The sequence below is a fragment of the Chaetodon auriga genome, chromosome 18, assembly GCF_051107435.1.
Source record: "Chaetodon auriga isolate fChaAug3 chromosome 18, fChaAug3.hap1, whole genome shotgun sequence".
NCBI classification, from domain to species: Eukaryota; Metazoa; Chordata; class Actinopteri; order Chaetodontiformes; family Chaetodontidae; genus Chaetodon; species Chaetodon auriga.
Window position 1 is genome coordinate 1,483,829 of NC_135091.1, and position 17,481 is coordinate 1,501,309.

General features: G+C 43.4%; 1 protein-coding gene across 27 annotated transcripts in view; it reads left to right on the forward strand.

Annotated features, from left to right (window-relative positions):
* Positions 1–14,320: 14,320 nt before the first annotated feature.
* The window catches only part of afdna (afadin, adherens junction formation factor a), an 81,445-nt gene continuing 78,284 nt past the window's right edge, over positions 14,321–17,481 (forward strand). For 18 of the 27 annotated variants that reach the window (XM_076756621.1, XM_076756622.1, XM_076756600.1 and 15 more), the window contains exon 1: positions 14,321–14,617. In XM_076756621.1, the coding sequence (XP_076612736.1) occupies positions 14,516–14,617 (102 nt within the window). In that variant the 5' untranslated portion in view covers positions 14,321–14,515. The remainder of the gene's footprint in view (positions 14,618–17,481) is intronic. The other 9 variants (XM_076756629.1, XM_076756627.1, XM_076756605.1 and 6 more) reach the window with 2 other exon arrangements.

Below are 17,481 nucleotides of genomic sequence, written 5' to 3' on the forward strand. Positions count from 1 at the left end.
CTCGTCAAAACATGAGGAATCAGCTCGGCCCTGATTGGCTAACGTTCAGTCCAGATGTGGTCCAAGCTCCAGACTTTGAGACGCCTTTTCCTTCTTACTTTACAGCGGGCGTCAGGTGAGGGATGTCCAGTTGGTTGCAATCTGCAACCTCACCACTAGATGCCACTGAATGCCACACACCTGACCTTTAATGCAGAGACACGAGTTTGGTATCAAATATGGAACAAAGCCAATGAAGACGTTTCCCTAAAGGTTATATGATCATCCCGAATGCATGGCGCTCACTCAGGACCTGGACCAGGCTTCTCCGGAGCGGTCCAGGGTCTGGGGGCCGGATGCTGCAGTGTGTTTTCCTGCAGAGTGACATGGTGGCCTCTGTGTTCGAGGCTGCTGCAGAGAGGGAAGCTCTGACTGTTTGTGCCCGAGTGCTGACCAGGAAGAATGGATCTGCTCCAGTTATTACTACCCCCCTCTGATCCGATGCTCCAGTTTGATTAATTAAATACTCACTCAGCCTGATCAATAACACACTGGATGTCTATGTGAAGCCCTCACACACACACTCACACTCACACACACACACACACACACACACACACACACTTTATCTTTATTATCAGGAGTGGGAAGCCGATCCTGAGAGTGATGATTTAAGTATAAAAACAGACTTATTTAAAGCAGCTGAAAACTGGCATAAACAATAACCTTTTCAGAAACATCATCCGTGGCTGAAGAACACGTATCAGATCAGTGCTAACCACACAGCCGCTGCCTCAGGCCTCATCACAGCAGCAGGGAGTCCAGCCTTTTGCTTCGAGCAGCTCGTGTCTGTGGCGAGCTTCGCTTTTAGCCTCCAGCATCTCGCGGCGGTGCCAGCCTCTGCCGGTGGCGGTGACATGTGTGGGCATTTCAGCAGTTAGCTGTCATTAGCGGTTTCAGTATTTTCTGCAGCTTAACCAGAGATGAGCTCATCTTCTGCTGCTGCTGTTTGGCTCAGAGCTCGAGTTCTCCTCACCGACACACAGACGTCTGCAGCTTGATGTATGAAATGTCAAGTGTGTGGATGGAAGCCCAGGTTTTGATGCTGATCAGTTTCTGGGTGGACTTTTATGTCTTTCAGTGTCGTTTTTAGAAGCTTCTCAGTTTTATTTTGCTCGTTACTTTCAGGAAAATTGATTCATTGTCAGACAACAGTAAAAAAAAAACCTCTTCTGAAAACCCCAAATATTAAATCTACAAAGATGTAAAACACACATATTTTGGCATTTTTCTTGAAAAGTGATTTCAGTCAGAGTTGGCATCCATTGATTCTCTGTTAAATCAATCAATCAATTAATTAATCCTCAGAGGGACGATAACACTAAAATTTGAAATTTAGTTTTGATGTTAGCTCGTTTAATCGTCATCCAACTGCAGTGTCACGAATGTCACTTGTCTGGTCGGCGCAGCTTTACGGGTGCGATGCTGTAGCTGCTAGCTGCCGTTAGCATGTTAGCTCGGTTCACACAGTCTTTGTAATACCCTCAGCTGCACCCCAGGAAAGGTCTTTTAAAATCCCAGAAAGTCCACGTCTGCTCTAGAAGGATGTTTTGGTATTTGTTTGTTATCCCCGGCAGCGTGTGTGTGTGTGTGTGTGTGTGTGTGTGTGTGTGTGTGTGTGTGTGTGTTGTTTGTATCGGGCTACATATTGCAAACAGGCTTAGTGTTTTACACTAGTGACAGCCTGAAGTCACTCCCAAAACATCCATTGTAACTGTGTGTGTGTGTGTGTGTGTGTGTGTGTGTGGGTAGAGACACCAGGCGATCTATTGTTATGTGTTTGCTGACATGGTGCATCATCCAGGGTTGCTTTCCCAGCAGCACAATGAACAGGCAATGCAGAGATGCTGAGCCCAACACTCCACAGCTTTATTTAGCTGAATGACACACACACACACACACACACACACACACACACACACACACACACACTCACACACACACACACACAGGGCAGACAGAGAGAGAAAATGTATGTGTGTTGTCATCTCAAAAGGACTGAGAGGACAAGAGTTCAGGAGTTTAACGGCGGAGGAAATCGTTTCCTCGGTCACAGCAGGAACCACGAACACACACAGTTTAAAATCCGACGTGATTTGATAAAAACAGCTGGTCTATTTATTTTCAAACACAGTGAAGATTAGTTTCTGAAGGTGCGGCTGCATCTGAACTTGTTCACTTGCCAACACTACAGGCGGCCGTGTGCTGCTAAATGTAGAGAGTGAAACAAGAAATGTGCATGAATTATAAAAGCTGCTTTCTGCCATATCTGCTGTGTTTGGCTTTTCAAAGGGAAGCGATGAGAGCAAACGCAGCTTATGGCCGATAAAGATAAAGTTTCAGGACTGGTTTACGGCACATGAAATGAAGTTCAAAGGGTTGTACAAATATAAGAACAGTAAATGTAGTTCATGAGAGTACAGTTCAACTGGCAATGAATGAGTCCTCAGGATGCAGGCAGCAAACAAAAACACTCACACTGAGTAAAAATACTCAGTGTGAGACGCAATACTGCAGCTGGCCGATGGAAATAAACCCAGGTTTAACCCAGACTTCTCAAATAATGTGTTATCATCCAGTGGAAGTGATTTCTGTATGTTGCACCTCATTTTGTCAGAGGAGGACCAAAAACAGCTTTTTTGCTGAAGAGGTTTTCATATATAAAACAGTCAGAATACACAAAGTAGAAGAAAATACAAGTACTGCAAAAAAGTTTTTGAATTAAATTTGAATGTTAAACAGAAATTTGCAATAAAAACATGTTCAATATATTCTACAGTATAAAGAGCAATGCAGTGATTAAACAAAGAGAATTTTGTTTCAGTTAACACGATCTTCATCTGGACATAAACTCACAGTCAAACACTTTAATAAAAGGGTTTTTGTTGTGCCTCAAGTCATGAATAAACATGTTTCTGGATGTTGGACTTCCAGGAATAAACTCACAAACAAACACAGAATAATCAGCGTGTTTCCGATGTGAGCCTAACACACACGACGCATCGTGCGACTCATATCAAAGACTCTTTCATATTCTGTTCAGTCAATAGAAACTGAAGCTGTTATCTGGGTTTAGCTGGAGAGCATCGCCTCCTCGCTCAGCGCCGGGCGTGAGGTGGAGAGATCCAGAAAGAGAAAGAGGAGATGATGACAAAGGAAAGCTCCATCAGAAAAAAAAACTTCCATGAATTATTCAACTCTCCCTTTGTGTGCTCTCCATTTATCTCTCAATCCTCTCTTTTTCTCCTCTCTTCCCCGAGATGCTGCAGACTCTGACAGGTTTATTGTAGCTGCTGGGAGCTGCTCAGTGTGTGTGTGTGTGTGTGTGTGTGTGTGTGTGTGTGTGTGTATACTGTGTAAGTGCTGTATAATAGTGCAGTGGTGCCTTGCGTCCGCCCCCCCTCCACACACACACACTCACACCACTTTAAATAGCCTGGTAATTAGACAGGCAAATTACAGCCCTTTCTGCCTGCCTGCTGCTGAGGACTGTGGGAAACGTAGGCAGCTTAAGTGTTTCCTTTATTTGCAGCGGTGGCAAAGGACCAGGAGTGTTTCTGGATTTCTAAAGGCAGATGAAGAAAGGGGACGGGGTTAGTGTGATGATCGGGGAGCTGCTGGATTCAGAGTTCGTGCTGATTTTGGTTAGAAAGAGCAGAGAGCTGCGGGAGATGTTTGTTGATTAATTGCTTTTTTAAATGATGCTGACGCACCCTGAGAAACAAGGCATTGTGGGTGCAGAGGGGAGAGCGTCTGGGATAGAGAAGGAGCTGCACAAAAATACAAATACCTCGCTTTCATTGATTTACTGGTGAGATAGAAAGCAGTAAGAGAGTGCTAACACCTCTGCTTGGGCTGCACAATCCTCTAAATACACTATTTATAGAAGGTTGTGGGTTTTTGTGTTTTTACAGTCTGCATCTGTATCTTCATCTGCACCCAAATACATACAGAAACTATCTGATGGTGTCTGGAAATCTTCAGTGTGGCTCGTTAGTGATTACAGTTTAAATGTAGAGGATGTGTGTCCAATGACAAACTATCAAATGACAAATGTTAATGACACAGAATATTCATTTTATTTTAATTCAGCGAGTGTTAATTAGCTCAACAAACTGGATGCCAAATGGTTCTTAATCCCATTGTTCTCAGGAACGAGCCGACCAGCTGATTCTGCACAAACTGGTTTCAGTTGCTTACTCACTCACACACATGCCACTCACACACACACACACACACACACACACACACACACACACACACACACACACACACACACACACAACATTTACATTGTGTGGCCTGTTGGTAGTTTGAATATTGAAACTGGTCTAACTGGTAGTGCAGGCGTCTGTCTCTGTCCTATCTCACCTCCAATACACAAACACAGTACAGGGTGTTTGACTCAGTCAGGTTTTGCCTTTTGCCCTCAACAACAAAGAATGTGAAGCGTTCATGCTGTCATGGGAATGTGCACATCTTAGTTATTCCATGCTACAATGCACAAGATACTAACATCACAAGAGGTGATAGCTGTTCAAAAACAGGCAGGCGGGATTGTCCAATCGCAGCTCAGCAGCCTGCAGGCCTGTCAGGTGGTGTGAATTAATGCTGCATTCATGCAACGTCAGCAGAATCAGAACAGGAAAACTGCTGTGAGTCTGATTGAGGAGTGTTCATGTGTTAGTCAGTCAAAGACTGTTTAAGTCTAAACAGACTTGGTTTGGGTTTTTAGTACAGAGAATGACTTATCTGACCTAGCAAAACCTGCAGAAGTTAGCACGTCTGGCTAACTAGCTTGCCACCTAATTAGTCTACAATGCATGATGGGGCAGCACTGTGCGGATGCGACTTAGTGCTCCTGGCTGTGTAACAATACTGGTTCGAGACTTTGGAGTCACCTGGGTCCAGGTGTAGCTGACAGTCGTTGGAGTTGTCACATGAAGCCAACTGTGAATGTTTGTTAAATCTCCTGGGGACGCATCAACGGACAGACGCTGTGGAACGACAGTGTTGTGTTTCTTCTTCTTCTCTTCACTATCTGCTGTGTTGCTGTTCCTCCTGCATCTTGTGGCTGTTCCACAAAGGTCCAGCTGGGATCCACAGGCTTTCCGTGGATGTTTGTGCTCCGTCTCTCAGGCCCGGACATTTGTTAGTTCACTTTCGGCTCAGTGTTGCAGCTTTCTGATGACTTATGCTTCAGTGGGTGTTGAGAGTCAAAGTTAAGTATTGGTCAGTGGGTGTGTGGGCGTCCTGTCCTCTTCAGTCCAGAAAGGTCAAGTTGTTGTTCCTTTTCTCTTGTAACTTTAAAAAGTGGAAATATTCTGTCTGAAAATACAAGTAAGTTTTGGCCTTATAGTCTTGTAGCCTGATGTCATACATGTGGCCATCAATGCACATTTAAGTTCTTTTTACAGGGTTCTTGTATTAAGAATAGTCAGCAGGAAACAGTGTGTTCAACCAACTCATGTTGCTAATATTAGCTTAATAAACTTGCTAGCTATAGCTGGTGAAATATGCCAGTGATAGTTGTTACCCAAGAAGTTGGAACCCAGGATTTCTAATCTCTCATCCTGTGACACTGATGGCAAAATTCAAAGAATATAAGAATATACAGCAAACAGGAGAGCAGGTCACCGATGTGACTGGTTGGGTATCTTACAACTGTGAACGTCTCAGTACAATCAAGGCCTCTCTCTCTTTGTCTGTGTGTGTGTGTGTGTGTGTGTGTGTGTGTGTGTGTGCACGCGCGTGTGTTGACTCTATGACTGGGTTCATAGAGTTGGTTCTATAGGGTCCCTTGTGTGTTTCTGTCACAGTCTGCTCGTGACAAAAGCTGACTTAATGCAGTGGTGCTGAGTGGTAGAGGCTGACACACACACACACACACACACACACACACACACACACACACACACACACACACAAATATGCATGAGGTTATTTTACAGATTAAAATGTACTAGTGTCGTAGCCTGTGCAACATGAGGGACGACCAATGCTGCATAAAGTACAGTGACGGGTCCTGAAGCTAGAATTAGTAACATACCTTCAATGAAGTACTTTCTTGATGCCATGGAAGAAAGGACTTTAGCCTGTGCAGAAAGCCCATCGAGACTTTTGTCCATCAGACTCCAGGTTTTTGTTTTTTAGAAACACCATAAAGATTATTGATGGAGAGACTTGGAAGCTTTGTCCACTCAGGGGAAAAGAAAACCAAACCGTCATAGTTTTACTTTTGTTGAGGTTAAAAACAATTTATATAAACTATGAAAAGCAGGGGTCCAAAAACGGATTCTTGTGGAGCAACATTCATACCAAAGTCTGGGTCAGACATGACATCAACATGCTTCTGTGATTGGTCAGATAGCGATGGAGCCACAGCAGTCAGCCAGGTGTTAATGAGCAATGATTGGTCCACAGCATGGACAGCTTTTATAAGGTCTATAAACAAACTGCATGTAAACAGATCATTCAGATATTGATAACAACTTTACACCTTATAAATTCAAACTCAGCTAATCTCAGATTGTGCAAACATCTGCATCGTGTGTGTGAACATGAATAGAAAAGCTCTTTAATGACTGAGGGAACTGCCGCTCTCACTGTTGCTGTGCTCCATTCAATAAAATGACCTTTACAGGAAGGCCTCAGAGTGATGCGACCTGTGTAATCTCTGTGTCGCCTTTAAATGTTAACGAGCTTTCCACTCTGGGTGGTCTGCTCGTTGACTTAGCAGAGAAATGTAATTCACCTAATGTGATTTGAAATTATCTGATGAAGATGTATTTTTCATGGTTTCAGGATCCACAGGCCCTTCTGTTTTTAACAACGCGAGCGAGAACACCACCAGGATTTATTTAGAGACAGCGCTTCGACCTCAGTCTGGCTGGACACCAACACGCAGGCACGAAGCCAGAGAGCAGAGGTGCGGCTGCAGTTTGCTGTTGGCTCGTAGGGCTGACTGATGGCTGCACCTGGTTCAAATGAGGCCTCTGCACAGCGCTGATGGTCAGAGAATGATGCTGCTCAGGAGAAAAACACAAGAACTGGCTGAGAGGCCTGGCTGTCTGTACATCTGTCTGGCAGAGGAGTCTTGTGTTTGCATGTTGTTTGCTTGAAATACTTGAGAGTCCAAAAAAGTCCACTAAAGTGAGGATCAGTGTTTGCTGTCTCAGCTGGCTGTGCTGTGGCCGGAGCCTCTTTGACTCTGAGAATATGTCCATTATGTCCTCTACACATAGATACTGTGGCATATTTTTGCTTGTCCACAACTGTGAAGGCAGATTTCTTGCAGCCAAAGTTTCCCTGTAGTTCATCTTCCATCCACTGACGTTCGTTAATATCAGTAAGTTAGAGAGCAGCATCAGGGACCGAGGGAGTCATCAGCATATCTTCTCCCTTTGACTAATTTATGGAAATAAACAGGAAAACAGCCAAAGTCCTCATGTGTTATACGAGTCCTGGGAACCAGATCACTGCATTGAAATGTGAAAATACAGTTTTTGTTGCATTGATATAACCTAAAACTACTGAATACAAAAAAGCCTAAAAATACAGAATCCAGTGAAGCAGATATCATTTTATCATCATGTTTCTCTTTTTCATTCTTATATTATCTGTGACATCACGTTGTAATAATATAATGTCACCACAGACACCAAAACAGTTTCCTGATTTTGTCCTTTAGATCAATGGTTCCCAACCTCAGGGTTATGACCCCTTTAAGGGTGCATAGGATGAAACTCAGGGGTCCAGGAACCAGACAAAGAATTATGTGAAAGGCTATAAAATGTACTTATACTACAGTAACCTGCCATCTTCACTATGTTTGTTTCTCCTAATCTGAGGATGTTCTTTGCAGATTATTCCAGCCCAGTTATAAAGTTAACATGCGTCAACCCAAAACTGCCCTGCAGCTGTTTTAAGAAACCACGTTTAGAGAAGAATTCTCCGTACTTGCAACCGCAACCACTGATGCCTTTTCCAGATGCCCGTCAATGGCCGCGCTGCCAACACCAGCTCCCCAAACATCTGTGAAAGTCAGCTCCTCTCTGTGGGTTTGTCACCTCCTCTCTCCCTTCCTTTGCTTTGTGTTTTTACCGTCACCCCATCTTCCAGTTTCTAGCATGTTTGTAGCCTGCTGCTTAGCCTCCAGCAGAAACGTAATAATCCTTGGTGGAATGCAGATGGTCAGCGCAGTGAGACAAAACAAAGATGTTCCACTTTCACTCTGTTGCTGATTGACTTCTTGTTCAACAGCGTGGAAGTTAATGGATGTGTTTGTTACACTGGCTCCCAGTCCTGCCTTTAACTTCATATTTATCAGATATCAGATTTCTTGTCTAATTATCAGCAAGAAGTGAATAACTGTATTTCCCAAAATGTTGAATTGTTAGTAAATTGATGCCAGTATAGACTTGGTAACACAGATTTAGATGAAAATGAGGAAAAGAAGAGGAAACAGAGCACATGCAGTTACAATAGGCAAACAGGCTGTAAGCCAAGCCGCCTAATAACAGGGAGGAAAAGCTACTGATTGCATTACAGGATGCGTATTACAGAGCAGAAAACATGACTGAAACTCATGAGTAAACTGAGCTTTTACAGGCGCAAATACAGTGATACAACAAAGGAAAACAAAAATCTAAACTGGAGAACAGAGCAGCAGATAAAACAACATGTAGTACGACTGGAAACGACTGGAAATGTAAAATAAAAATAGTGTTGGCTTCTGGAAATAACTTTTTACTGCAGGAGCATCAGTGGAATTATAACACTGTGAAGAAAGACTAGAAGGAAATCTATGTCAGCGTGAGCGAGTGACTTCCAGTGTGTTTCACGATGTTCAGTCAACAGGACAGATCAACAGATGCTGCAAAGCCCCTGTAGCGCAAACATACAGCTCGACTGGCCATGCAGAACACATATGAATGGCTGATAAGGTGCAGTGTGGGTCTGTGCTGGAACTATATGAGCAACGTCTACACATTCAGCCTGTAAGATCCTCATTTCTTTATTTGATTCTGCTGGTTTCTTCTGCAGCTTTCAGGAATCTAAACATTGGGTCATCTCTGTAATGAGGGTTAGGGTTAGGGTTAGGGTTAGGGTTAGGGTCCATGTCATGTTCCAGGAATGTCAAAAGAAAGACAATATCGGAGGATAAAACACAGCTTCCACTTCAGCTGCATGCGTGTTGCAGTCTGTGGAACATGTGATATTAGGATGCATGTTCGATGCTTGTTGTTGCATGTTGGCGCAGTTCGTGTATTGATTTGTTTCCATGTGGAGGCAGCACCACCAGGAACGCTGAGTCGGGAGAAAGACAGAAGACTGATGAAGACACAGTATTCAGTGTCGATCAGTGGTTTTACTCTGATATATTTTGACTGTATTGTTCAAAATTTGTGCGTAAACAGCAGTATATTGTGGTCCTTGCTGGCTAAATGGCTCTGTTACATCTAAAATTAACTCAAATGAACTCCATACGTCCTTATGACAAAGATGTGGTGCTAGAAGCTTGATTGTGTCGTGACGAAGTTGGTAAGCTACTATTGCTGATGAGCTAACCGCTAACTGCTGGCTAGCTGGAAACATGCAAGCACTAGCTGATCATCCAAGACTTGCTAAATATCATTTAGCCAGCTAGCTAGTTGGGTCGCTAACGAGACAATAAGTTCACACAGCTGATTCAGAAGATGGATTTATACCATCGACTGCTGTCTCATAACTGAAAGGCAGGACTTTTCTATGGAGCCTAAGATTTTGTTCCTCCTGTTGATTCCAAATTCACCGTTCACCTGTTCTGCTGCATTTAAATCCTGTTAGCTGGGAGTTATCCACTGTGGTGACTCCCTGCTGGTTGATATTTAGCTCACACGTCTGATATTATGTTTGTAAAATCAGAGTCTGAATCAAAGCTTTTTATTGATCTCTGAGACGAACGTGGACGACCCCGATCAGCAAACGCAGAGGACGTTGTCAATTAGAAAGACGGCTTGCTCGTCTCAGTGTGGTGAATGTGATGAATAAAACATCACTTTGGTGCTTATGCAGACACCACATGATGTCTCCTGAAGCAGACCATCACCTCACGAGTGGTCCAACACGCTCTACACTCTCTCATTTCTGTCGTGAGAGCTTACCGTCATTTGTTCACACCTTTGAATTCAGACTCTCTCCACCTCCGCACGTATCCTGTACACGGCCACGTTTCACAGCACTGCAGATGTTTCCTGTTGCACTGTGGGAGAAATCCATGTTTCTCTTGGAATATGAGCAACAGATGGTGAGAACAGGACAGGGAAAAAGAAAGGTGTGTTGATAGATAACGCTCTGAATCATGGCGCGTTTTTTAGCTGCCTGTCTGATCGCATGTCTTCGTTGTTTAAGTTAGAGGGATCAGAGACTCTGTCAATGTGAGTCTGAGGAGTGAGAAGCTAAACTATAAAGTCTGTAGTAAATCACTGACTTTCTGTTAATACTTTATCTTTTGCCTCGTCCAGCCCAAAGTATCTTCCATTATAATGAACACACAACTAGAAAATAGAAAATGTTTAATATTGTACTCAAACACGACGATATCAGATCTGTGCTTTAGTTAGATGAGAAGATTTATACCATGCTATTATTTGTCTGTCTTTATGCTAAGCTAAGCTAATTAGCTGCTGGCTGTAGCTTATTGTACAAAATGTCTTTATTTCACTATATTTTAATGGTAAATCTGATTTTTCATTCGCTTCAGAAGCGTCAGTTCTTTCTCCCGTGCAGTGACTCTCTCAGCACTCATGACGTTAGAGTTGTGACGTTTTCCTTTATTATCTGTCTAAGAAGCCTGGTCCTCTGATGATAATCTGAGCTACTTCAATCTTCCTGGCTTGAAGATGTTCTCTCTTCCCTCAGAAATCAGTGGGATAAAGATTATGTCAGGGCTGCCAGTCGTTAAAGGGAAGGTCTGATAAGACAAAAACATACAGTGGATGATTACAGAAATCGTCATTTAAGGTCACGGTCTTCACCTCCTCTCCTCCTTTCTCTCTTTTTCTAAGGTTTCTCTCAGCTTTAATAATGAGCTCTTTAAATATATCTCTACTTTGCTTCTTCCTCATTTCGATCCATCCACCTTTATTATCTCATTCTTGTTGATGGCTGTTCATCACCCAGATCTGAGCTCTCAGCCTCTCCCTCTCTTAACCAAACACTATGTTTAACACCGGCTCCACAGCAGAGTATAAATGTGTCCATGCACAGCGACAATAAATCCAACACCCTTTAGATGACACTGCATACGCACACACAGATGATGATAAATCCTCCTGAGACTGAGCAGCACTCAGGCAAAGGCAGGAGGTCAGGCCTCATTCTGCTCAGCTCGCTGACATAAATAACGTTTCAAAGGAATTTTTCTTTGAAGAGAGACTGAAGCAGGAGATAGAATTTGACACAGATGCAAAGATAGCAAAGGTCTACAGCCACGAGAGCGGCTCTGAGAGGCCGCGCTGAGGCTCAGTGCTTTGAGCTAGTTGCTAATGTTGGCTAACATGCTCACAGTGGCAAAGGCTAAAATGTCAGCCCGTTGCTAATGTTAGCTAACGTGATTGCAAAATGTTCATCTTTTTATTTCTTTACCTGAAATACAGTAAATCAATTTAATCAGGATGTCGCTTCACTTTATGTTAGCTTAAAATAAGTTGATATATCACATGTGACACGTTGGTGTCGGCAGGATAACTGAAGATAACGTCTTTGCTTTATTACAGGTCGAGTTTTTGTGTTCTTAACAGTCGATGGTTGAAGCTGTTTAGTTCTTTAGAACACGTCGTTTTCCTCTACATATTTCCATCCTAATAAACTGCTTTGTCTCACCTTGCTGCTTCCTTGTTTTGATGAGTTCAGTCTGCAGCAGCTTCCTTTTTTCAGATCGCATTGTTTCTGTAGGTTTGCCTGTACTCAAACTGTCTTTGTGATTAAGCGCTCGGCGTGCTGAGCTGCCTCCTCAGACGTCCATTAGTGCCTTTTTATTTTGTCCTTTCACTTTGTTTGCATCCACTTCAATCTAACTTCTGTGCTTTTTACGACTGGAAAAATGTAGCAATCTGTTTTGAACTGTAAGTGAGGTAAGGAGTAAAACACGCCGCAGTCCCACATGTTGTCATCATTTACTTAGAAACCTAACAGATAAGAGCGGGTTGCTGTGGTCACAGCAAGAGACAAAACGGTTGATAGTATGAAGGAGGATGAGGACGACGAAGCAGCGCGTGATTCTCATCTGTGACTGTGTGAAATGCAAAGAAGCAAACGATGAAAGTGAATGAAAAACGTCTGAACAGACAGTGGCAGCAGGAAGAGGCGACGCTTTTTGTCGGGACAGATTTATAATAATCAGTGTGACTTCTGTCTGCGACCTCCGAGTGTGTGTGTGTGTGTGTGTGTGTGTGTGTGTGTGTGTGCGGTGACTGAAACAGCGATGATATCACAGATACAGGAAGTGGCAGAGCTATCTGGTGAAGTTGGTTTCCTGTTGTGGTTTCTCACTTCTGCTATTGATTTCAAGAGTTCAGTAAAAAACTCACTCATCTTCTCAACAGTAGTGACGGAAGTTTCGAAAGTACAAATACTACAGTGGAGTAAAAATACAAACAAAGGTCAAATCTTCAAAATCATTCTTAAGTACAAGTGCAGAAGTATTTGCAGCAAAATACACTAAATGGATTAAAGGTATAAACATGTTTTTTCTAATATATTATAATATTTTCCTGTGAAATGTGGAATAGAAGTAGCATAAAATTAAAACAGTATAGTACAAGTACCTCAAAAATGACCTTGAGTAAACTGACTTTGAATGAATGAATGTAAACAGCAGCTTTCTGACACACACAGCTTTTGTTTGAACAAACTCAGCTTTGCTCCAGAAATGCGACATGAGGTGAATCTTGAAGATTTTGGTGTGTTTGATGACTCGTTTGGTTCATCCGCTCATCAGCTGCTCTGATAAAAGCCTTTTTTTCATTCATTACTCACACATGATGTCATCGCAGCACTCACACCCACAAATTCAGCAACAGTGACTAATGTGGTTATAAGGAGCGAGGCTACTGTTCCACAGCCTGTCTGAGGAGTCGGTGGGAGGCCAGCATGACTAACCCTCCGCTGTATCACTGCTATTTCTGGACATGTGATCACCAGCATATTCCTGACATTTCACATGCATCTGCCTGATATCTGCTGACCTTTCAGAGTCTTTGACAGTTGTGTGTTAATAAAGAGCTGGTGTTGACCAAGATGCAACACTATGCAGCTCATTTACACACACAACCCATCACACCTACGACACACAGTGGACACACACACACACACACACACAGACACACACAGACAGACAGAAAGGAAACCAGCATTTACTGATTATGTTTTCATGTGCCGGCAGGAAAGACACTCGTTATCAGTTTCAAAGGAGTGCAGACAATGGCTCATCCATCCCACTCATGTGGATAGGATGTGTGTGTATGGGTGTGTGTTTGTTCTGAGGTTGGAAAAAAATACCACCTTAAAAAGTCATTACAACTAGCTGGAATTTAGTTTCTGATTTTGCTGTATTTTTCTTTCTTTTTTTTCTTTCTTTCTTGTGTGTGTGTGTGTGTGTGTGTGTGTGTGTGTGTGTGTGTTTGCTGTTGGACAGAGGGACTTGGCATTGCTGTGTGGCATTCAGCACCTGCTGGCTACGACTGAATTAGGGGTCAATGTGACAACAGAAAACACTAAGAATGCCCCTCTGGCACTGCTTGAGAAATAAAACTCTGATTTCTAATAAATATTACTGAGAAAAATTCAGTTTTCTTGCAGCTGAAACTGCCATGTCATGTATAAAACTACATGTTCCATCATAAACAAGTATTTATTGATAATGTGTGATATTTATTATACAGAATGAAGTTACAAGAAAGTTTGCATATATGTGAATGTCTTTGTGTACACGTCGTATCTTTTAGAATAATTTTATTTTAAATCCAAATTTTAAGTTATAGAGCAAAATTATTGTCCTACTGAACATCGATATGGTGAAATGTGTAGATATTAGATATGAGTGAAAAGGCTTATATTTAAAAAGAAGAAGAAGACTTAATTAACATATGCTGACGTCATCCTGCTTCTGTTTAACCCTGTTTATCATTTAGAAAGCAGCGTAATCAATCACGTTTATTGGACGCCAAACAGTTAACAGCTTTGCGCGTGCACAGACACCCGTCCAGGGTGCAGCGGGAGCGCGCAGAGGCGCACCGGGAACGCGAAGCAGAAACCGATCAGACAGCAGGTCGGTCGGTGAGCAGAGAGACAGACCACACGAAGTACAGGCGACGAACGGCAGACCTGAGCCTTCGGTTTGTGTGGCGGCGTTTGCTTCTCCTGTGGAATAACGTTACGGGAAGTTTTATTCAGCGGTACAGACGGACGGAGAGGGTCAGAAAGGTTGTCCACCATGTCGGGGAGCAGGGAGGAGGAGAGGAGGAAACTGGCCGACATCATCAACCACTGGAACGCCAACCGGCTCGACCTGTTCGAGATCAGCCGGCCCACAGAGGTAGGAGACCACCCTGAAGTAGCAGGAGAGGCCGCGGACCCGCAGGCCCTCTCCTGGGTGAATGGGAGACCGTCAATCTAGCACTGGCTGACACTTGGCTCGGAAATGTTGAAAGCCAAGCTTGTTGTGGGCAGCGTGGTTTACTCGGTTTAACGTTACTCGGTGTAAGTCCCCGTACGTGCATGGAGGGAATGAACGCCAAACTCCATTGAAAAATCTGACGATTTACTATGTCGTAATATACACACACACTCACATAAACAAAGTGGGGCCTTTAACATTAAATTAATCGTTGAGCTTTCATGGCTACTAAATAGACAACTTAAATATTTGTCTGCAGATCAGCACAGCGATGTTTTGATAAAATATCGTCTTTTAGAAACACAAACGTAACGTTAGCTAGCTAGCTAACGCGCTGCCGCCCACAAGTGTATATTTGGGAAGTAGCTAGCTATGTAAAAGGAATTATTCTCAAAGTTGACAGTTTACAGAACCAGTTTGTGCTTTGTTCACAAGAAGTAGGCCGAATTTGAAGTGAATACAAATGATTATTACATATCTTGAGGTTTATTCTCGTAAATGTGTACATGTGAGATAAGAGAGGCGGCACTGAATTGTCAGATTTTGAATGGAGTTTGGCTTGTTGTCTCCAATACAAGAGGGAACGGCACGTATTGGGGCTAGCTAGCTAGTTAGCAAGCACATTACCTGTAGAGCAAACGCTAACCCCGCCAGTGTGTTAAACTGAATAAACTGGAAAGCCAAATTAGTGGCGTCCCCGTATAACTCGTATCATGGCTGTTTAAGTCGTAAACTGAAGTTGTAGTATACACGGCTGTGCCATTGTTAGCTGTGTGTATTGGTGAAGCGGGCTCGCAGCAGTGCCTACAATGGCTGACAAACCCAGTGGCACGGTGAGGTTGTTTTATACGCAAGGCAAATAGATAAAAGCTTAAAGTATTAGCAACAAGCTGGGTGTAAATGCTTACAGCAGGTAGGCTGCTCGCAGCACGGATGCTACCAGCCTTCAAACCATCACACAGTGTCCCTGTCAGCCCATGTCATGTCGCCCTGCATTGTCCTTACATCAGCTAGCTTGATGCGAGCTGCTTGTTTGACCAGCAATAATTTGACCCTGCAGCGTATTGAGGAGCTGTGCTGTAATTAAATCTCCCGTCTGGACTCAGGTTGTGGTTGTTTACTAACAACATGACGGGATAAGGAGCTCCTCCCTGCAGGCTTCAGCAAGCTAGCTCCAGTCCCAGAGAACAGCAAGGGCTGGGTGATGTTTCTAGTCCTTAAGGAGTTAGTCAATATCCATCTAACCTTACCCCTTAACCGGTGCATCTCATGGCTAAGTAGTTTTGATTTATGGCTCTGACTGTGATTGCATCAGCTGCAGTGTTTTTAGGCGGGCAGCCCATCCCCACCTCTCCTTGGATAAGGGTGTAGGGGGGCCACAGGGTCCCCTCTTCTTGTCTTGAGCCGATTAATTCATCAGGATTGAAGCTGGCCAGCCGTTGGCCGGGGCTGTGTACCGCACACACAGCCTCTCCTTTCTGTGAGGAATGATTAACCCAGACCCAAACTTCTCAAGGCTGTAATTCTATCACTGTACAAGCAGCATTGCTTCAGCACTGCTGAAGACTGCTCAGAGTTTAGTCCAGTGGAACATGATTAAACGTAAGCAGATGCATGGCCTTCCTTACCACGCCAGACCCTCCCCATATGTCAGCTGGTAGAGCCCCCGGCTGTACAAGTGTCCTTCACACCATCTAGACTGCCCCTGTGTATGAAATACGCTGCGTTTGTAGCCAGACTTTACAGCATGATCTGTGATTGACGATGATTGTACATTTATTTACCACTCATTAGCAACACATCTGACTATGTTTAATTTCTGAATTTCAGACCAAACTGCCTCTGAGAGGGGTGAGATCATTCGTGTAATTAGATTAGCTGTGGATGACTGATTAGTCTCGAGCAAAGGTTCTCAAACTTTTTAATCTTGCAGCCCAAACTGAACAAGTCCTGCTGTGGGACTCATGGCGAGGCTCATTATAACATAACAGGTACTTGTGTCACGTGGGGGCTCGCTGTAGGCAGGGATGTGAGGCCTGTTTGTGCAGGATTCAATAAACACTGGGCTTGAAAGATGTGGCACAATAGATGCAGTGGAATTCAGATGCAATCAGACCAACAGTTTATTTTATTTGGATAAAAAGGTTGTGGGAAAGTTTACTGTGCTTCACTTTTGTATTTAAGACGTCGATCTTCACACTGCTCTGAAATTATTGGACAGAGATTCGATCGTCTGTATTCTGTTCGGCTTTGGTGGTGTGTGTGCTGTGTGGGTGGCACCGTGAAGATGAATTAGCTGAACACGGAGCTTAAAAACAAACGCGTTCTTATTAGTTGCCTTTGTGTATTTTAGCACGTGTGACCACACACAGTCAGCATTTCGTTCCATCTTCCAAGTGAGACGGTTTCCATTCACAATATGGTGGCGTTGAACAACTGCTACACGGCACCTAAAAATAATGCTCTCAGTAGTGTTTGAAGAGGAGCACTGGGCTTTTTTAGGATTGTGAGCACAGTCTGCAGCATCTGCAGGAATCCTCCCCGACACACACGGTTTCATGTATATAAGGCTTTGAATCTTGACAGTTGACATCCAGCAGTTCCTCGTGCTTGGAAAGCTGTGCAAGTTGTTGTTAAGATTGTCCTGAATATAGCTTATGGGAAGGAGTGCGGTATATCCAAAGTGACATTTCTGGAACCGATAGGCAGAATTTAAAAGGAAGTTTCAGGAGGAAGTCTTGGTTTTCGATACCCTGGCTGTGGGTTTGTTTATTTGATTGGAA